General features: G+C 46.9%; 1 protein-coding gene across 1 annotated transcript; it reads left to right on the forward strand.

Annotated features, from left to right (window-relative positions):
• Nucleotides 1–14,652: 14,652 nt before the first annotated feature.
• mex3b (mex-3 RNA binding family member B) lies at nucleotides 14,653–21,261 on the forward strand. The gene is made up of 2 exons (XM_033990689.2): nucleotides 14,653–15,382; nucleotides 17,669–21,261. Exons 1-2 carry the CDS (start codon nucleotides 15,073–15,075, stop codon nucleotides 19,057–19,059), a joined length of 1,701 nt encoding a protein of 566 aa, XP_033846580.1. The 5' UTR covers nucleotides 14,653–15,072; the 3' UTR covers nucleotides 19,060–21,261.
• The last annotated feature ends 757 nt before the right edge of the window (nucleotides 21,262–22,018 follow it).

A 22,018-nucleotide genomic window follows, 5' to 3' on the forward strand; every position in this document is an offset into this window, starting at 1 on the left:
TCTCTCCTCCTCTGCTCCTCCTCTCTCCTCTGCTCCTCCTCTCTCCTCTGCTCCTCCTCTCTCCTCTGCTCCTCCTCTCTCCTCTGCTCCTCTTTCTCTACTGTTCAGTTTTTAGACCTTCATTCATTTTGTTTAAATATTTTCACGGTCATTTTTCTTGTTCAGGCCTTTTTTTTCCCTCCAAACCTTTTTATTTCCACATCTGAGGTTGTGTTCTTTCCTCTCCCCCTTCTCTCCTCTCCTCCTCCTCTTCTCTCCATCTCTTCCCCTTTTCTCCTCCTCTTCTCCTCCTCTCCCCATCCTCTCCTCCTCTCCTTTTTTCCATGTTGTATTTGTCATGAATGTAACAGTGACCAGACAGGCTCTTGTCCTCCTCTCCTCTTCTCTCCTCCTCTCTTCCCCTTTTCTCCTCCTCTTCCTCTTCTCCTCCTCTCCCCATCCTCTCCTCCTCCTCCTCCTCCTCCTCCTCTCCTCCTCCTCTTTTTCCATGTTGTAGACGTCTTCTGGTCTAAATGTTTCAGTGTTTCATTTTGATGATCCTGGTTCGTTGGCCACGCCCACTTTGGGAGCGACAGACTGGAATGGCGGAGGTCTGTTTGGGAACGAGAGATTTGAAGTTTTGGAAAAAGACGAGTGTTTTGTAAAATGAAAAGTCTCGTGTTTTTCTTCTATTTTTGTTTTATTTCTGTTCAGTCACATGACGAGGTTTGACACAGCAGAAAAACATGAAACGAGGATTTAACCAACGTGAAGATGAAGTCTGCACCTCCTCTCCTCCCTCTGCACCTCCTCTCCTCCCTCTGCACCTCCTCTCCTCCCTCTGTACCTCCTGTCCTCCCTCTGCACCTCCTGTCCTCCCTCTACACCTCCTGTCCTCCCTCTGTACCTCCTGTCCTCCCTCTGCACCTCCTCTCCTCCCTCTGCACCTCCTCTCCTCCCTCTGCACCTCCTGTCCTCCCTCTGCACCTCCTGTCCTCCCTCTGCACCTCCTGTCCTCCCTCTGCACCTCCTCTCCTCCCTCTGCACCTCCTCTCCTCCCTCTGCACCTCCTGTCCTCCCTCTGCACCTCCTGTCCTCCCTCTGCACCTCCTGTCCTCCCTCTGTACCTCCTCTCCTCCCTCTGTACCTCCTCTCTCTGTCTCATCCTCTATTTCCTCCCTTCGTCCCCCTCTCTCCCTTCCCTCCTCCTCCCTCTCTATTCTCCTCCTCCTCTTCCCTCCTCTCCCTCTCGCCTCCTCCTCCTCCCCTTTCTCTCTCCTCCTCCTCTTCCTCTCTCCTCCTCTCCCTCTCTCCTCCTCCTCCTCTCTCCTCCTCTCTCTCCTTCTCTCTCCTCCTCTCTCCTCTCCTCCTCCTCTCTCCTCCTCTCTCCTCCTCTCTCCTCTCCTCCTCCTCTCTCCTCCTCTCTCCTCCTCCTCCTCTCTCCTCCTCTCCTCCTCCTCTCTCCTCCTCTCCTCCTCCTCTCTCCTCCTCTCTCCTCTCCTCTCCTCTCTCCTCCTCTCTCCTCCTCTCCTCTCTCTCCTCCTCTCTCCTCTCTCCTCCTCTGTCCTCTCTCCTCCTCTCTCCTCTCCTCTCCTATCTCTCTCTCCTCCTCTCTCCCTCTCTCCTCCTCTCTCCTCCTCTCTCCTCCTCCTCTCTCCTCCTGTCTCCTCCTCCTCTCTCCTCCTCTCTCCTCCTCCTCTCTCCTCCTGTCTCCTCCTCCTCTCTCCTCCTGTCTCCTCCTCCTCTCTCCTCCTCTCTCCTCCTCCTCTCTCCTCCTCTCTCCTCCTCTCTCCTCTGTGTACCTGGATGAGCCTCGTCTCTCGTTCTATCTGACGTTGAGTCTTTTGTGGTTGAAGGTTCAAATATATATATATTTTTTAAATAGATTTTACATTTTATTGAAACAAAAGCCCAGATCCCGACGTCGTCTGTGATGTGGCGTTTTTGTTTCATGGCGTTTGGCCTCGGCGTCTGGACTAATGTGATAAACTCGAACTCACAGACGGTAAAGAAGCAACACAGCAGCTAATCTGGAGCCGACCGTGAGTATCCTAGCAACCAAAGAGCCAATCAGGAGTGAGGGTCGAAGGTCACGCCTGATTTACACCTGATTTGTCTGTTATTAATGTTCATATCTTGATTTACAGACACAATAGTGAAATAAAAACCCCAGGATCATGTAGAGGGTTAATACGAACATTTAAGACCAGACAGGAAGTGCACCCATGATCACTTCCTGTTTGTAGCACGTTGCTAGCAGGTTAGCTTTGTCCATTTATATAAAGAGTCAAAGTGTGTGGATGGTGAACAACTGAAGCACTTTGAGAATCTTATCGAAACGAATCGAAAATCCCAGAGTTTACACGTCTGAGTCCACTTCACCGGACGACGGCTCCTCGCTCCTGATTGGCTCCTCCCACGACAACCACGAGAGCGTCGTTTACTCCGAAAATGTGTTTGATCTGCAGTAAAACCGTGTTCTCCTGGGATCAAGGACACGTCGACCAAGCTTTACTTCTACTACTACTACTACTACTACTACTACTACTACTACTATTTCTTCCAGTGTGGAGTTTAAAAACACAGTGGAGCACTTCCTGTATCACCACACGATGACATCACAAGGTGGAACACAGTGTTTTTTCAGTGTGAGAGAAGAGTTTGTGTGTTAAACATGTGTGTATGAAACAAAACACTCCAGTATATTTTTCTCATGTAATACTTCTACTTAAGTAACGAGGCTGAGTACTTCTTCCACTTCTGTAAACCCTGCACAGCGCCCCCTGCTGTCTCCTCCTGTCCTGACCCACTGTACGGCGTGAGATCCTGAGGTCAGACGTTTACATGCAGCCCGTGAGGTCAGCTGATCCGACCCACTGTCCGTCTGCCGCGTGTAAGCCGCGTGTGTGTGTGTGTGACCGCCATGTGTGTGTTCGCCGTGTGTGTGTGTCCGAGTGTGTGTCCGCCGCGCTCTCTGGGTTAGCGTGCTAAGCCTTTCCTGCGCTCATTAAAAGGCATACGCTAATCGGCTAAAGCAGCTGCCCGGCGTCTGACACCAAACAGCACAGATAAACCGCGGCGGGACGGTCAGGGGCTGGACGGTCAGGGGCTGGACGGTCAGGGGCTGGACGGTCAGGGGCTGGACGGTCAGGGATGGGACAGTCAGGGCCTGGACGGTCAGGGCCTGGACGGTCAGGGATGGGACAGTCAGGGGTTGGACAGTCAGGGGCGGGACAGTCAGGAGATGGACGGTCAGGGACGGGACGGTCAGGGGCTGGGCAGTCAGGGACGGGACAGTCAGGGCCTGGACAGTCAGGGACGGGACAGTCAGGGACGGGACAGTCAGGAATGGAACGGTCAGGGCCTGGACGGTTAGGGACGGGACAGTCAGGGACGAGACAGTCAGGGCCTGGACGGTCAGGGATGGGACAGTCAGGGGCGGGACAGTCAGGGGTTGGACAGTCAGGGGCGGGACAGTCAGGAGATGGACGGTCAGGGACGGGACGGTCAGGGGCTGGACAGTCAGGGACGGGACGGTCAGGGCCTGGACAGTCAGGGACGGGACAGTCAGGGACGGGACAGTCAGGAATGGAACGGTCAGGGCCTGGACGGTTAGGGACGGGACAGTCAGGGCCGGGACAGTCAGGGGCTGGACAGTCAGGGACGGGACAGTCAGGGACGGGACAGTCAGGAACAGGACAGTCCGGGGCTGGACAGTCAGGGACGGGACAGTCAGGGACGGGACAGTCAGGGATGGAACAGTCAGGAGCTGGACGGTCAGGGGCGGGACAGTCAGGGACGGGACAGTCAGGAACAGGACAGTCAGGGGCTGGACGGTCAGGGCCTGGACGGTCAGGGACGAGGGACGATTCAGTACATCTATAGTTTTATCAGTTTGTTCATGGAGGTTTAGTTTAGACAAACTTCATGTTTTTGTTTATTTCTTTACAGTGACTTAAGTAATAAATGATCAAATATAAATATATTCTAAAATAAATATATTCTAAAATAAATATATTCTAAAATAAATATATTCTAAATTGATCTAAACAGTGTCTGTCCATTTGTTTTTCTCATAGACTTTAAAATAAAATAAAAATAAGAAAAGTTTAGGTGCTAATGTCCACAAGACTGATTTTTTCATTTATTTCACAGTATTTTTTTGTTTTAAATGTGTTTTTTTTTTTTTTTCTTCTCGTAGCAGGTTTAGCCTCGTTCCTTAGAGTTTTAGCTCATTTTTTGAAGTTTGGTTTAGTTTGATCATGTGACTCAAACGTGGCTCCGAACAGGGTCAAAGGTCAAATTGTTAGTCATCAGTTCACTCACCTCTCAGGCAACGTACACTTTAATCACAGACTATTTTTACACATCGCTAACCTGCTAGCCACCGCGCTACAAACAGGAAGTGATCGTCATTCTGGTCTTAAATGTTCGTATTAACCCTCGACATGATCCTGGGGTTTTTATTTCACTATTGTGTCTGTAAATCAAGATCTGAACATTAATAACAGACAAATCAGGTCCTTCTTTCCTTGAGGTCGCTCCTGTTAGCGTTAGCATTAGCGTTAGCAACAGGTTTGATTGACAGCGTTGCTAAGCGAGTTTAGTATGAAAATTCCGTGATTCCTTCATCGTTCAAAATGTTTTCACTGCTCCAATTTTTCTTTCTTTTGAAACTAAACGTACTGTATTTTCTGGACTATAAGTGTCACTTTTTTTCACAGTTTGTCCGGGGGTGCGACTTATACTCAGATGCGACTTATATGTGATTTTTTTCTTCATTATTATGCTTTTTTTTAAATCTTTTTTATTCTCCGGTGAAGTAAACTATGGAAAGCTGCTCACTCCCACTCTCTGCTACTAAAATCCTAAAACAAAACGAGCCTCACTTTACGATATTTCTTCGGAGTCGTGTGAAATCTGCTCGTTTCGTCGCAAACGCTAAACTTGTTGCGCAGAAATAAAATCCTTCCCGAGTTTGACTTTTAGCTCCGGTTCACAAAAGTCCAATAATAAACGAGTAACAAACACGACGGCCTCTCCAAACGGTGAATTAGCCGAGGCAGAGTCAGATTTCCTCGTGTTTGTCCCATAACATTGGCACAGACACAGGGAGGAAGCGCAGGAAGCTAGCCAAACATCGCTAATGGCTCTTTAACCTGTGTGCGTTTGTGCGTCTGTGTGTGTTTGTGTGTTTGCAGGAAGGAGCAGAGGAAGTCGGATAAGATCATAGTCCAATGAGAGGTGTCGATGGACGTCCAGTGTCTTTGGGGCGGAGTCGGCGCAAATCTGCAACGGTCCAACTACAGGTACCAGGGGGGACGCCACAAATGTTTCACTTTGGTCTCTGGTCTAATGTCGTTTCCTTGTCGCAAACAGACCTGGAGTTGTGTTTTGTTTCATTCTCACATGTTTAACGCACAAACGAACGCTGCAGATTTAGGCTGAGTTCTTCTCTCAAACTGAAAACACTCCGTTCCACCTTGTGATGTCATCATGTGGTGATACAGGAAGTGCTCCACTGTGTTTTTAAACTCCACACACCTTCATTTATAGAATCATTTGGATCATATCAGTCCTGGAGTTGTCTCTTATCTCGACTGAACTAAAGGTAAAAGGAGTTAACGTGAAAACTACCACTTGATGACATCACAAGGTGTAAAGTGACAAAGTACACACAGTAAAGTAAAATTACTTGATGAAAGTTTTTGAGTTCAAACTTTGACTTTGAGCAAAACAAAAATAAATGCACAAAATTCAGAAGAAAAATTAAGAAACTGATTCATGTTTTTTCTGTTGAACAAAAACGAATCATTTTAAATCTGTGTTTTTACATTTACACTTTAACAAATCAACAACACTTGTGTGAAATACTTTTACTTTTTACTCTTAAAGTACATTTTTAAAAGTAGATATTTAAGTACGTTTTTTAGTGGATTTTTCCTTGCAGTATTTTTACTCGAGTATTTTCCGGACTATGAGTCGCACTTTTTTCAGTTTGTCCAGAGGCGACTTAAATGTGAAGTGTGTTTGTTTTTTTCCTTCATTATTATACATTTTTTGACTGGTGTGACTTATAATTATACTTATACTTATAATTATACTTATACTTATACTTATACTTATACTTATACTTATACTTGGTACAGATACAGAAGTAAAAAACGTATACTTATACAGCAACTTTTTACCTCTGTATCTGTACTTTTACTTAACAGGTGGAACAGGACTAAACCAGGACTAAATATGGACTAAACCAGGACTAAATATGGACTAAACCAGGACTAAATATGGACTAAACCAGGACTAAACCAGGTCTAAACCAGAACTAAACCAGGACTAAACCAGGACTAAACCAGGACTAAACCAGGACTAAACTGGGACTAAATATGGACTAAACCAGGACTAAACTGGGACTAAACCAGGACTAAACCAGGACTAAACTGGGACTAAACCGGGACTAAACCGGGACTAAACTGGGACTAAATATGGACTAAACCAGGACTAAACCGGGACTAAACTGGGACTAAACCAGGACTAAACCGGGACTAAACTGGGACTAAACCAGGACTAAACCAGGACTAAACCAGGACTGAACCAGGACTGAACCAGGACTGAACCAGGACTAAACCAGGACTAAACCAGAACTAAACCGGGACTAAACCGGGACTAAACCGGGACTAAACCAGGACTAAACCGGGACTGAACCGGGACTGAACCGGGACTAAACTGGGACTAAACTGGGACTAAACCAGGACTAAACCGGGACTAAACCGGGACTAAACTGGGACTAAATATGGACTAAACCAGGACTAAACCAGGACTAAACCAGGACTAAACCAGGACTAAATATGGACTAAACCAGGACTAAACCAGGACTAAACCAGGGCTAAACCAGGACTAAACCGGGACTAAACCGGGACTAAACCGGGACTAAACCGGGACTAAACCGGGACTGAACCGGGACTAAACCGGGACTAAATATGGACTAAACCAGGACTAAACCAGGACTAAACCAGGACTAAACCAGGACTAAATATGGACTAAACCAGGACTAAACCAGGACTAAACCGGGGCTAAACCGGGACTAAACCGGGACTAAACCAGGACTAAACCAGGACTGAACCAGGACTAAACCAGGACTAAACAAACCTTATCGTTGCTGTTTCTATAAAGTTCATGTTGAACCTTTTTAGCAACAAAAGCAAAATTTGAGCTACACAAAGAGTTTGATACATGTGACAATATGGACTGGTATTGTGCGTTTTTGTGTGGTTTTTGTGTGTATTGTGTGTGGTTTTGTGTGTGGTTTTGTGTATTTTTGTGTGGTTTCGTGTCGTTGAATGTATGGGAACCGTTTAGCCTGGGCCGCGGTGAAAAGGCGGCGGGTTTGGGGAGCCGATCAGAGAGTGTCAAATATTAACAAGAGGGTCGCATCCCTTCACCCTCATTAGCATCTGCATGGGCTCCAGGAGAGAGGTGACAAAGCCCGGTCCTCCTCGCTCTCAACGGTCCTCAGTCAGCTCCAAATCCCCCATTGTGTCCGTCAAATATGCCCCGCCCCCGTCCGGCGTGCCCCCGACCCCTCTCCTGCTCACGCTGACCCTTCCTCCCTCCTCCTCCTCCTCGTCTTTGCTCCTTGTCTGATCCTCGGACACTCACACGGATCACGGCCCCATGACCCCGCGACGAGTTTAAAATGCGACGCCGCTCGTTATATTTAAGTTAAAGGAAAAAGAAAAACTAATCAATACGTTTGATCGAAGACGCCGTACCTGATTTTTACCGCCTTAAAAACACGAAAAAGTTCAGTTTAAACCGTTTGCAGTCGTCTAAAGTTACTCCTCTTTTACCTCGTGCACCAGAACATCTTAAATACTCACCCAGATGAGTTTATAAGCACGACAACTAGCATGCTAACACACGCACTGCGGACTTACGTTGACCTGGACATTATTTGCGCTTTTAAAAAAAAAGACAGTTGGACACAAAGGATTTTAAAATGTTCATTTAACTTGTCTGCGCAGGGGCATTTGAACTTAATCTGCGTTTTCTAGAAAGGAAAAGACGACGAATTTAAAGCTAACGGCTAATAATTTAATCGGAAATGTGTAAAATGAGCGTAGTGTTTGTTTAAGAACGTGTTTAAGCGTTTGTTTGTGGTGGAATTTGTGTTGTTTTTTGGTGAAAAGTGTTTTAAAAATGTTAAACTTCGCTCCTGTGTCCTTGCGTCCTTCAGTCAAATGGGTCCCCAGGGAAACGAGCTCCTTAAAAAGGTTCCGGGTCAGGACCAATGAATGTGATTTAAAGGGTTTATGGGTTTTATGTACATTTGGTGTTTGTTTTTAGGGTTTATTTGTGTGTATATATGTATAAAGTGGATTAAATTTACGGGTTTATTTGGTTTCGTGGAGGTTTAAGAGTTTTAAAGAGCTAATTTTATTTTTAAACGCCGCTTTTTATCCAGTTTGTGGTTTGACGGTATAAACGGTGAACCTCGATTGCACTTTACACTTTGGTAATTGGAATAAAAAATAAATATAAATTGTGAACCGCGCACGTGCTACCGTCTTCTGTCCCACCGCCGATCACTGAAGGACACCATGTTTTAATTATAAGTAATATTAATCATGTTTTTCATAAGTAAGATGAGCTTTAAGATTCTGTACGAGGCTCCGCCCACAAGCGTACGTCACCCCCGCTCCCACACGACAATATAGTTAAAGTAAAGATTTGAGGAAGAATCAAGGGCTGTGTTCTTCAGTGACTCATTCAGGACCGGATCTGAAGTATATTTTAAACTTCAGTTCGTGTCTAAACCAAAACAAACCACTTCACGAGTCTGATTCATCCTGAACTGAAATTATTCAAATAAAAAAACAAACGTTAAAGCTCAGGTATCACACAAACTGACCGCTGTAGCTTTAATCCACGTTAGAACGACGTTAGTGCGTCAAAAACAGACCTGGAGTTGTGTTTTGTTTCATTCACACATGTTGGAGTCACTTTATTATTCGTCTGTAACATCTACAAAGATCAAAATGCGACGTTCCACCTTGTGATGTCATCAAGTGGGAGTTTTCAAGTGAACTACTCCTCCTTTTACCTTTAGTTCAGTAGAATATTGACAATTCCAGGTCTGAAATTGCACAAATGATTCTATAAATGAAGGTGTGTGGAGTTTAAAAACACAGTGGAGCACTTCCTGTATCACCACATGATGACATCACAAGGTGGAACAGAGTGATTTCAGTTTGATTGTTTTGTTTGTGTGTTAAACGTGTGTGAATGAAACAAAAAAAACACAACTCCGAGTCTGTTAAGATTAGACTAAAAACTCCCCTCTTCCCCCTGGCATTTAACACTCGACTTTTATTGTTTTGTCCAATTTATCATCGTCAAGTTGATTTAAATTTGATATAAAAATAAAACTGAAATTAATGTGATCAAAGTCCAGTACGTTTGTCTTTTTTGTATAGTTTTTGAGTTTGAGACGTGTTGCCGATAAAAAAACTAAAATAATCATGTTTTAATTGGCCCCTTTTAGCATCTTTAGCATTTTAGCATCAGTACATGTATGCTAACGCTATGCTAACTGTTTATACTTCACGTTTTCTGTCAAATCGCACAAACGTTCGCGCCAAAAACCATCCGAAAGTGAAAGTGAAAGTGAAAGTGAAAGTCTCGAGTTAGAGACACAACAGACGAGTTATTTATTTAAACGACTCAGATGTAAACGGACGACACCGGGACCGAGTCTGATCTGTGGAGCTGCGGCGCTACACGTCTTTGAAAAGCAAACGCGGCGGGTTTACACGTGAAAGAGCGAAGTGTGAAGACGCCAGAGGATCAGCCAATCAGAGAAGACGAACGACGGACGAGGACAGTTTGTGTTTAAACCAGGACTAAACCAGGACTAAACCAGGACTAAACCAGGACTAAACCAGGACTAAATATGGACTAAACCAGGACTGAACCAGGACTGAACCAGGACTGAACCAGGACTGAACCAGGACTAGACAGGACTAAACCAGGACTAAACCAGGACTAAACCAGGACTAAACCAGGACTGAACCAGGACTAAACCAGGACTAAACCAGGACTAGACCAGGACTAAACCAGGACTAAACCAGGACTAAACCAGGACTGAACCAGGACTAAACCAGGACTGAACCTGGACTAAACTAGGACTAAACCAGGACTAGACAGGACTAAACCAGGACTAAACCAGGACTAAACCAGGACTAAACCAGGACTGAACCAGGACTAAACCAGGACTAAACCAGGACTAGACCAGGACTAAACCAGGACTAAACCAGGACTAAACCAGGACTGAACCAGGACTAAACCAGGACTAAACCAGGACTGAACCAGGACTAAACCAGGACTGAACCTGGACTAAACTAGGACTAAACCAGGACTAAACCAGGACTGAACCAGGACTGAACCAGGACTAAACCAGGACTGAACCAGGACTGAACCAGGACTAAACCAGGACTGAACCAGGACTAAACCAGGACTAAACCAGGACTGAACCAGGACTGAACCAGGACTAAACCAGGACTAAACCAGGACTAAACTAGGACTAAACCAGGACTGAACCAGGACTGAACCAGGACTAAACCAGGACTAAACCAGGACTAAACCAGGACTGAACCAGGACTGAACCAGGACTAAACCAGGACTGAACCAGGACTAAACCAGGACTGAACCTGGACTAAACTAGGACTAAACCAGGACTAAACCAGGACTGAACCAGGACTGAACCAGGACTAAACCAGGACTGAACCAGGACTGAACCAGGACTAAACCAGGACTGAACCAGGACTAAACCAGGACTAAACCAGGACTGAACCAGGACTGAACCAGGACTAAACCAGGACTAAACCAGGACTAAACTAGGACTAAACCAGGACTGAACCAGGACTGAACCAGGACTAAACCAGGACTAAACCAGGACTAAACCAGGACTGAACCAGGACTGAACCAGGACTAAACCAGGACTGAACCAGGACTAAACCAGGACTGAACCTGGACTAAACTAGGACTAAACCAGGACTAAACCAGGACTGAACCAGGACTGAACCAGGACTAAACCAGGACTGAACCAGGACTGAACCAGGACTAAACCAGGACTGAACCAGGACTAAACCAGGACTAAACCAGGACTGAACCAGGACTGAACCAGGACTAAACCAGGACTAAACCAGGACTAAACTAGGACTAAACCAGGACTAAACCAGGACTAAACTAGGACTAAACCAGGACTAAACCAGGACTGAACCAGGACTAAACCAGGACTGAACCGGGACTAAACCGGGACTAAACCGGGACTGAACCAGGACTGAACCAGGACTAAACCAGGACTAAACCAGGACTAAACTAGGACTAAACCAGGACTGAACCAGGACTGAACCAGGACTAAACCAGGACTAAACCAGGACTAAACCAGGACTGAACCAGGACTAAACCAGGACTGAACCAGGACTGAACCAGGACTAAACCAGGACTAAACCAGGACTAAACCAGGACTGAACCAGGACTGAACCAGGACTAAACCAGGACTGAACCAGGACTAAACCAGGACTGAACCTGGACTAAACTAGGACTAAACCAGGACTAAACCAGGACTGAACCAGGACTGAACCAGGACTAAACCAGGACTGAACCAGGACTGAACCAGGACTAAACCAGGACTGAACCAGGACTAAACCAGGACTAAACCAGGACTGAACCAGGACTGAACCAGGACTAAACCAGGACTAAACCAGGACTAAACTAGGACTAAACCAGGACTAAACCAGGACTAAACTAGGACTAAACCAGGACTAAACCAGGACTGAACCAGGACTAAACCAGGACTGAACCAGGACTAAACCAGGACTAAACCGGGACTAAATCTGGATCAAACCAGGTCCAAAGGAGGACAGGTCTAAGATGTGATTTTCTCCGGGTTTGAAACGAGTTTAATCCTAAATTCTTGTAAATTTTTTCAGTCAATATTTTGGTTTAAATGTGTTTTGTTGTTTACTTCCTGTTTGTCTGAGTATTTATCAGTTTATACATCGATATTTCCCTTATTCATATTTAAAATTAATACAAAAACAAACAAACCTGCAGATTTAGTCTGAGTTTTTCTTCTCTCAGGCTGAAAACACTCTGTTCCACCTTGTGATGTCATCGTGTGGTGATACAGGAAGTGCTCCACTGTGTTTTTAAACTCCACACACCTTCATTTATAGAATCATTTGAATCATTTCTGGAGTTGTCTCTTATCTCGACTGAACTAAAGGTAAAAGGAGGAGTTAACGTGAAAACTACCACTTGATGACATCACAAGGTGGAACAGAGCGTTTTGAGCTTTGTAGATGTTGCAGACGAATAATAAAGTGACTCAAACATGTGAATGAAACAAAACACAACTCCAGGTCTGTGTTTGATGCACTAACAACATTCTAACATGGATTAAACCTCAGAAGAATTTAATTATTTTGGGTTAATTTATTCTCCATTTGGCTGCATTTATTGTATTAATCATTACAAAAATAAAATAAAATAAATAAAAATAAAATAAAAAATTAAAAATAAAATAAAATAAAGTAAAACAAAAATAAAATAAAATAAATAAAAATACAATGAAAATAAAATAAATAAAATAAAATAAAATAAACATGTACATTTTTATCTGTCATTTCCAGTATATTCTGCCGTTCTAAAACCAAACACGATCCTGCTGTTCCATCAAACCCATGTTGTTTACTTGGACCCTGCGCTCACCTCCCCCTCTCCTCCTCCTCATCCTTCTCCTCTCCTCCCCCACCTCCTCCTCTCCTCCAGCGTTGCATCGCGTTGCATCATGTGAAGGGCATTAATCGTGTGTTGGGCTTTACATTTATTCTCCTTCCGTGTGTTTTTAGTGACAGATCGATGCTCGCGCCTCGTTTAGGCGCTGAGGTCACCCCCCCCCCCCCCTCTGACCTCCATGGCCTGAAGAGGACGGGCCTGATCTGAGAGGAGGGAGCGTCCGGCCTCACAGTGACCTCATGTTTGGTCACTCGGCTTCCCGCGTTTCAGAGATGAACATCACCTCATACATTTTAGATTATAGAATTAACTCCGTATCTGCTCTGGAGGAGGAGGAGGAGGTGCAGGAGGACGAGGAGGAGGTGAGAGACGATGGAGCAGAGCCCGACTGAAGCCTCCAGCGGCAATGAGGTCACCCGCTTCACTCAGGAGCTGGAAGAGATGATGTCATTCCTCCACAGCGAGCACAAAGCATTATGGGGGAGTATAGGTGTGATACAATACACACACACAGACACACAGACACACACAGACACACACACAGACACACAGACACACACACACACACAGACACACACACGCGGCGAATGTGAAGAGTCCTGTTCAAAAACGCCACAAAGAACCGAGCAAAAAGGAACAAAGTGAGGATCAGATCGACTCACGTGTTTTATTTTATGATATGAACAAATCTATTTTTATTTATTTTGAATTCATTTTCCATTAAAGAGCGAACAGAAACAAACAGTATCTAGGATTATTTCAACTGCGTTTACTTAAAAATACACAAAAATAATGGGCCTCTCCTTTAAAAATGTTAAATCCAGGACTAAACGCTTGAGTTTATCTGCGAATGTGACTGAAATGGTTTGATTCTGCTTCTTCTTCCTCTGATTATTCACGTTTTTATCTGTTTTTATTGTGATTTTAATGTCTTTTTTATTCTAAAGCTCTTTGTATTAATCTGAGTACGTGTGTTTTGATTGAAAATTACCCGGTTACTACGATTACTGCTCAAAAATAATCTCAAATCTTATGTTTTTAGAATAGATTTTAATGTTTCAACTCTTTTCTCTCGTCCATCTGACTCTGTTTTCATCTCTCCTGTTTAATTTGTTGTTGTTTTTTTAAATATTCATCCCGAAAATTCATAAATAAACCCCATTTTTCTTCTTCTTATTAATAACACTATTATGTAAACACGTGATGGAAACATATTTTAGATTCACGACCCAAGAAAAACTGAAATAAATGGTAGAATTGTGCAGAAACAGATGCTGTCCCTCAGTGCGCATCCTCTCTCCGCACTGTCCCACCCTGCTCCCGTCTCCCCAGATAAACCCGGTGACCTGCAGTGGCCCATGCGCCTGGAGCCTGGAGTCTCCGTCTGCCGGATGCCCAACCGTCCAGTGACTTTACCAACAGCTTCACAATCACAAACCGTCAAAGGCAACACGTGTTTGTCATGTTTCAGTGTCACAGAGCAGCACAAAGACGCGCCACGGGCCAAACAAACACATTCTAACACTTCATAACCTGCAGGGACTTGGATCTTTGCGTTTACAGAAGCTTTGTGCGCGTAAAGACCCAAGCGCTTTGTGCGTAATTACGCGCGGGTAAGGCTCATCTTTACACTCAGCGAAAGAAAAGAGAAAAAAAACACGAACCAAACAGACAAAAACAACCAAAAAATCGGTGAGAGGGACAAAGAGGAAGGCTGAGAACAAAGAGTGGGCCGTGTCTTTGCGCTCGCGCCCGCCCCTAAGGCTCCGGAGCGGCCAATCCGCGCGCGCCTCCGCCAAACGAGCTCCCAGCGCCGCATCGTCCCCGCCCAGTCACGTCACCCGGCGCATCTTCTGTGTCTAGCCGATTTTCGAGGACTCAGACCCAGACAGAAGAAGCAGCGGAGCGAGGGAAGACGAGAGAGCCGCAGCCACAGCAGCAGAAGCAGAGACCCGGGGAGGGGCTGTTTTATGTCAGGAATATCTCACACGAGCTTTACGCGCAGCTGTGGATTGTTCTATTTTGTATATTTGATTTTTTTTTTCCACGCTTTGACGCCTCCCCCGAGCCTCTGCTGCGGCGGGATACAGCCTCCAGGAGTGGATGTTTGTTGTAACTCCCCGCGCCCCTTGTTTCCATCCCTCGAGCACTGACTTACTTTGCACTGGCCGTTACACAAACCGGCGCCTCTCCCCTCATCCTGCTCCTACCCTCCTCTCTCCTCTTCTCCTCCTCCTCTCCTAGTTTTACCCCAAATCCCACGCGCGAGAGGAGACGCGACGGGAGAAGATGCCCAGCTCGCTGTTCGCAACAGACAGCGGCAGCGTCCACCACCACCACCACCACCACCACCTCCAGCACCACCACCACCAGCAGCAGCAGCAGCAACAGCAGCAGCAGCAGCAGCAGCAGCAGGGGGACGCGCTCGACGACCAAAGGGCTCTGCAGCTCGCCTTGGACCAGCTCTCCCTGCTGGGCTTGGACAGCGACGACAACGCGGTGTACGACAGCAACGAGCCGCGCAAGAAGAGCGTCAACATGACCGAGTGCGTCCCGGTGCCGAGCTCGGAGCATGTGGCTGAGATTGTGGGCAGACAAGGTGAGTGTGGAGCCGGGTGCGCGAGGGGAGAGGGGGGAGAGGGGGGGTGATGTGAGTGTCCGAGGCGCGCGTAAAGCTGCAAACACGTTAAGACGAAGCTGCATATGCGCCTTTTGCAGCTCTGTAGCCCCGGGTCTGCCTCGCTCTGCTCTCCGTTGGCACGTCGTGCAGTGGCATTACGCACGGGAGAAACTGCGCGTAAAAATACCGACACATTGTCCAGTCTTTCCTGCGCAAAAAATTAAAAAAACAGCGTGGATTCATGTTTGCGCCTCCTTAAATCTGAAACTTGAGTGAGTCTAGTGTCTGGCCGTGTAATCACACATTGTTCCACCTCTATAAATAAGCAGAAGTGGGCGGCAGCTGGCAGCGTGGAGAGTCTCCCCGGGAATAAGACGCTCAGAAGTCCTGTTTTTGTTTGAGTTTTTGAGTTTTTTTTGCTGTTTGGCGCTGCAGGTTTTAGCGCACGCGGCGTGGTCCTGCGCACGGGGGCCAGACAGTAGCAGGAGGGAACAACATGATCCACTGGTGTTTTGGTCCATTCATAATAACGTAAAACAGACGCGGACGCAGCAGCAGGACGCAGCGCGGGGCCAGGACAGCCTCAGTGCGGGTTTAGACTCAGAACTGGGCTGTTTTTTCGTGACGCGCGGTGCGTTTTTGGAGAGAAACAGACACAGACACAATGCCCTGGACCAGGAGGAGGTGAGTTCAGAGGGTTGATTCTAGCCCAGTGCGCGCGCGTGTCTGCAGCTCCAGGAGGGTTGTTTCGGGCTTTATCTGGCACATGAGGACAAGTAGGTCACAGGGGGCAGGGAGTTCACGGGAGCTCGCGCGCTGACCCCAGATGTGGTGTCTCCTGGGCGCAGAGGATCTCCAGCGCGGTCCCTCGTTTGTTTTCGTTACTGTGATGACGTTAAGCGGTTTGTGCGCGAGGGAGGGAGGGAAGGAGGGAGGGAGGGAAGGAGGGAGGGAGGGAGGAGGAGGAATTGGGACAACAGTCACGATCCTGTGCATGGCCCGAGGCGCGGGACACACGCGTCCAGGGGTGAGGAGCTGCAGGGAAGGGACGGGACTTTAGGCTCCTCTGTGCGATCTGAATCTTTGGGATCTGTTCTCTTCAAAGAGCCGTTTGACAGACTCGTTCTTTTACTTTGTATTTGACAGAAGACAATGTGAGAAAACAGTTTATCTAGAGGCTAATCCCACAGAGACATGACCGAGACTCGGAGTGTGGGGGAGTGTTTACCCTTTGGAATTATGAAGCTATACAATAATAAATAAAATAAATAAATTAATAAAAAATAAATAAATACATGAATAAAAATAAATAAATAATAATGATAATTTTAAAAAACTGTCATTATGAGTTTTTCGTGCACAAATGTCATCTGCTTTGTCGGTTTAATCAACATAAAATTGCACAAAAACTGAGCTCCAGATCTAACCGTCAACGTTAAGGAATCGTTCTAAAGATCCGGCTCTCGTATTCTAGCTTTGGAGCCGCAGGTTTGTTTTGTCGGTCGGTTTAAAACGCGGCGTCTTCCTCTGCAACGTCTCAACCTTCCCCCGAAATCACCACTTTCCTCATTATAAATTCCACTACGGCTGCATCTGTTTACGCCAAAACTGGGTCAGATGGAAATAAAAGGCGCGTTTCAGATTAGGAGTGGAGATTATTTAGCTGCATAAACGTCTATCCTTGTTTAACCCACATTGTAGAGGGGAGAGCGCGGGGATGAGGCGCGTTCATTCACTTCTACGCATTACATCACTCCATCGCCCCGTCCCACTCAGCTGTTTCCTGCCGTGTTTTCGTTGACAAAAGGACGTTTATGTTTCAAACTCGTAATCAGTTTGAGTTCGACGCAGATACGTTTGTGATTCCAGTCCTGTTTGGGTCCAGTGCTGCTCGGAGGTGTTTTGTTTTACGGGTCTTGGCGCCGCATGTGGTTTGAGTTGCTCCACACAAAAAAAAAAGGGTGGGATCCCCCTTTCGCTCGAGTCCATTTGAGACATAATAAAAAACACGTAGCAGCTGCTTTGAATGAGGGATAAGAAACACTGCGGCGTACCTTATGACCCCGGGCTCGGGTTTACACGGGGGCAACGGGGCGGACGGTGACCTCGTTTAGAAAGGTATGAAAAAAATGGCGTTTAGCGGAACCGTATCGACTCAAACGCCGCGTGGGTTTGGCCCGGACTCGCCGCTGTTTGACCCAGTTCCAGTTCTCGTTTCCCGGGGACGTCCGACACTTACGCTCGGTTCTGTTTCTTTCCCCGCAGGTTGTAAGATCAAAGCTCTACGCGCCAAAACTAACACGTACATCAAGACGCCGGTCCGAGGGGAGGAGCCCGTGTTCGTGGTGACCGGGCGGCGGGAGGACGTGGCCATGGCCCGGAGGGAGATCATATCGGCGGCGGAGCATTTCTCCATGATCCGAGCGTCGAGGAACAAAAACACCAGCGTGAACGGGAGCGGCACGCCCATCCCGGGACCCCCGAACCTGCCGGGGCAAACCACCATCCAGGTCCGGGTGCCGTACCGCGTCGTGGGGCTGGTGGTCGGCCCGAAAGGCGCGACGATCAAACGCATCCAGCAGCAGACGCACACGTACATAGTGACGCCCAGTCGAGACAAAGAGCCGGTGTTCGAGGTCACGGGCATGCCGGAGAACGTGGACCGCGCCCGCGAAGAAATCGAAGCCCACATCGCCATGAGAACGGGCGGTATTATCGAACTGCAGGACGACAACGATTTCCACGCCAACGGGACAGACGTCGGATTCGATCTGCACAACCACGCCTCCTTGTGGTCCAAACCCGGCGCGACGACCATGACGCCGTCTTCAGCGCGTAAACCTTTCTCAAACTACCGTAACGACTCCTCTTCCTCCCTGGGAAGCGCCTCCACGGACTCGTACTTTGGGAATAGCAGCTCTCGTATGGCCGACTACAGCCCCCCCAGCCCGGCGCTAAGCTACACCGCTAACAACAACAACAACGGGAACAATAACAACAACAACATCAACAACGCCAACGGGTTTGTTTACGGCAGCGACGTCATCTCCCCAGACTCTACCAACATGGCGTTTGACTCGTCGCCTACGTTTGACCCCACCCCCGCCCCCCCGGGACTGTTGTGGTCCCAGTACGAGAGAGGCGTGACCCCCACGTCGACCGGAGGGAGCTCCCCCACCTCCACCTCAGCCATATTCTCCGCCAATAACAACAATAACAACGGGAGGAGGGTGAGCGCCGGCGCCACCCCTCAACCGAGACTGTCCCCTCCCCTCCACAGCCATACAGGGGGCGCCGGCGAGCACACGCTGGCCCGCAGAGTGCGCAGCGATCCGGGCGGCGGCTCCCTCAGCTTCCCCTCCTCCTTCTCCGGCGCCATCGCCTCCCTGCCCGGACCGCACCTCCCCGGCATTCCCTGCGATTCGTCGGCCTCCTCCTCCGCCTCCTCCTCGTCCTCCTCCACGTCGTCGGGCACGAGCAGAAAGGGGAGCCGCGACTGCTCCGTGTGCTTCGAGAGCGAGGTCATCGCCGCTCTGGTCCCGTGCGGCCATAACCTCTTCTGTATGGAGTGCGCCAACCGGATCTGCGAGAGGAGCGAGCCCCGGTGCCCCGTCTGCCACAGCGGCGTCACTCAGGCCATCCGGATATTTTCATAAGGACTTGTTTTTGTGACTGCGTCTCCGTCGGCGAGACCCTGACGATAGCAACAATGACTCTGTTTGTTCTTCTTTGAACCTGCTTTAAAGTGTACATAGATTTATATAAACGCACACACCGCCAGGCGCAGGTTTGGCCACGCCCTCTCGTTTAATCTGCATTTTTACCACATTTCCACACACACGACATCAGATATATGACGTAACAAATCTGGAGTTATGTAGCAAAGAAAAAAGGTGAACTCAGCTGTTGTTGTTCTTCGCTTCATAATTCCGTTTCCGTTCCTTCATATAGTTGATGTTTTGCGTGTGTGTGATAAATAAATGTAAAAACGGCGTGGAGCGAGGGGGCGTGTCCGGGCCGCCGCGTGGTCGTGCGTGTATGTCCGAGGCTGCAGTATCAGGGGGGACGGGCCTCTTGGCGGGTCGTCGTCGTAGTTGTTGATAAAATACTGTAGCTTGGGGAGTATTTTGGACATCTAAGTGCATGTTTTGAATATACAGCATAGTAACTCTATAGTTCTAGTAAATCGTATTCTATATTTATGGATCTTTAAGGACACGGTGGGACGAGGGATCAAACCCAGAGACTTTTTAGACGCGCGGCTCCGCTCAAATCCTGACCTACTTTCCCGGCGTGTGGGTGAACGCGCCGCACGGCTGTGATAATGTCGTCACGCTCACAGAGAGTGTGGTTTTGGCAGCTGTTTGCGTCTGTTACATATAATTTAAACTGCAAACAACTCATGAAAACGTCTCCTTCTCCTTCTTCCCATCACCGCTCGGATCCTCGCTCCGTTCTGCCGCATGTTTGGCCACGCCCTTTTATTCGAGTCTAAACAGAAGCATATGTCGGGAGTCTTTGGGCGCTTTTTCAAAATCCACTATCGCTCCGATCTTTCCTGCCTGGTCCCGGTGGAAAAAAAACAAACATTTAAACGCACGTGTTTCTCGCAGACCTGTCACGACGGCGCGTTTTGGAGGCGCGGTTCAACGTCGACGCAGAGAAACACCGCGGTAAACGATAATATTGACACGAGTTATGGTTTAAACGATGCAGGATAATCCCACTGAGCCGTTAAAAGGACAAATAAACAGCAGGATGTGCCATTAATTAGCCATAAAAGGGACGCGATCTCCCGCCGCGGCTCAAATCCGATCGTTTTACGACAAAAACAAGACAAATCGCCTCGTTCCAGGTTCCATTTACAGAACGATACGTGGATGTGGTGATTATCGTGACAGGCGGCGTCAGTCTCGTGGTCAAAGCGAGGTTTAAAGTGCGGAGGAGGGCGCGGGACTCCTGCAGGACGAGGGCGATACTGCAGCTGTGACCACGCGAGGGAGCGAGGGAGCGCCACGCGAGGGAGCGCCACGCGAGGGAGCGCCACGCGAGGGAGCGCCACGCGAGGGAGCGCCACGCGAGGGAGCGCCACACGAGGGAGCGCCACAATCCTCCGTAAATGTACAGAATGACATTCATACAGAAGTATTTTATTGTTTTTTTTTACTTGAAAGTTTATATTTCTTATTCAAAGATGTTTACAGATATTTTATTTTAAGTTCAGTGAACTTTTTGTAGCTGGGTTGAACTTGTTTCGTAGAATGGCCTTATGGTAATCACTGTATTATTTGAGCGCGGCGGCGGCGGCGGCGGCGGCGGCGGCGGCCCTCACCTTGTGTTTGACAGGACTTTTTATAGGTTTAGCAAAAAATGTCTTTTGACTCTGCTTCACCCAGCATATTTTCTATATCAGTAATATAAAGCATATTTTATTCTATATTATTACAAACATGGAAATGTATAAAACTTAGTAAAGTTGAACTCAAAGAAGCGTTTATGCTTTCTAAAATTTGTATGAATTAGATGAGTGGGATTACAGGCTTCTGTTGCACCACTATAGTTTTAGTAATTCTATTTTACTACTTTTGTTTACCACTTGTTTATGTATATGTAGGTGACGTTACTTGAGCGTAAATGTACTTTAATGAGCAAAGTTTAAGATAAAGTCTATTTTATTTTATGATAAAGGGCCTTTAACCTCACGGTCGATACTAAGATTATATTTGCTGAGACAAGATTTGAAAATGTATCAAGAGTTTTATTTTTCTGACATTTAAAGTTCTACATGATAAAAGTAAGACTTAAGTAATGGTGCTAATTCATGTTTTTTTAAGTATTTCTATATAAGTCAATAAAATGGTACATCGACTTTGTGTTTGTGTCTCTGTGAAGAATCAGAACATTTAAAAAGACTCAGATATAAAACATTTTTACACGTGGAGAGAAAGTTTAAAAGTGTCACATCGTCAGAGTAAAAGACGTCAAATGTGAACGACTCGAGTTTAGAGTTTTATTATTTATTATTTTTATAAACCAGAGAAATTTAAGAGACAAAACATAAAGTGCATTAAATTTAACATTTATATAAAACAGGACTGAACCAGGACTAAACCAGGACTAAACCAGGACTAAACCAGGACTGAACCAGGACTGAACCAGGACTAAACCAGGACTGAACCAGGACTGAACCAGGACTAAACCAGGACTAAACCAGGACTAAACAAGGACTAAACCAGGACTAAACCAGGACTGAACCAGGACTGAACCAGGACTAAACCAGGACTGAACCAGGACTAAACCAGGACTGAACCAGGACTGAACCAGGACTAAACCAGGACTAAACCAGGACTAAACCAGGACTAAACCAGGACTAAAAGAGCAGAGGTGTGAGCACATCCACAGGTGTCATTCTTGTGATTCTTTACTTTTCGTCACATCTCAAATTCTTTCTACATTTTTTCAGTCAAAATTTTGGTTTACATTTTTGTTGTTTACTTCCTGTTTGGCTGAGTGTTTATCCGTTTATACATCAGTATTTCCGTTATTTATATTTGAAATTAATAAAAAAAAACAAAAAAAACCCCACACAAACTCTGCAGATTTAGGCTGAGTTCT

The sequence above is a fragment of the Periophthalmus magnuspinnatus genome, chromosome 3 (genome assembly GCF_009829125.3).
Source record: "Periophthalmus magnuspinnatus isolate fPerMag1 chromosome 3, fPerMag1.2.pri, whole genome shotgun sequence".
NCBI classification, from domain to species: domain Eukaryota; kingdom Metazoa; phylum Chordata; class Actinopteri; order Gobiiformes; family Gobiidae; genus Periophthalmus; species Periophthalmus magnuspinnatus.

Bases quoted from the DNA above. Each gene is read 5' to 3' on its own strand.
- mex3b (XM_033990689.2), top strand. From the start codon at position 15,073: ATGCCCAGCTCGCTGTTCGCAACAGACAGCGGCAGCGTCCACCACCAC. The intron at 15,383-17,668 runs GTGAGTGTGGAG...CTTTCCCCGCAG, and splicing joins TGAGATTGTGGGCAGACAAG to GTTGTAAGATCAAAGCTCTA.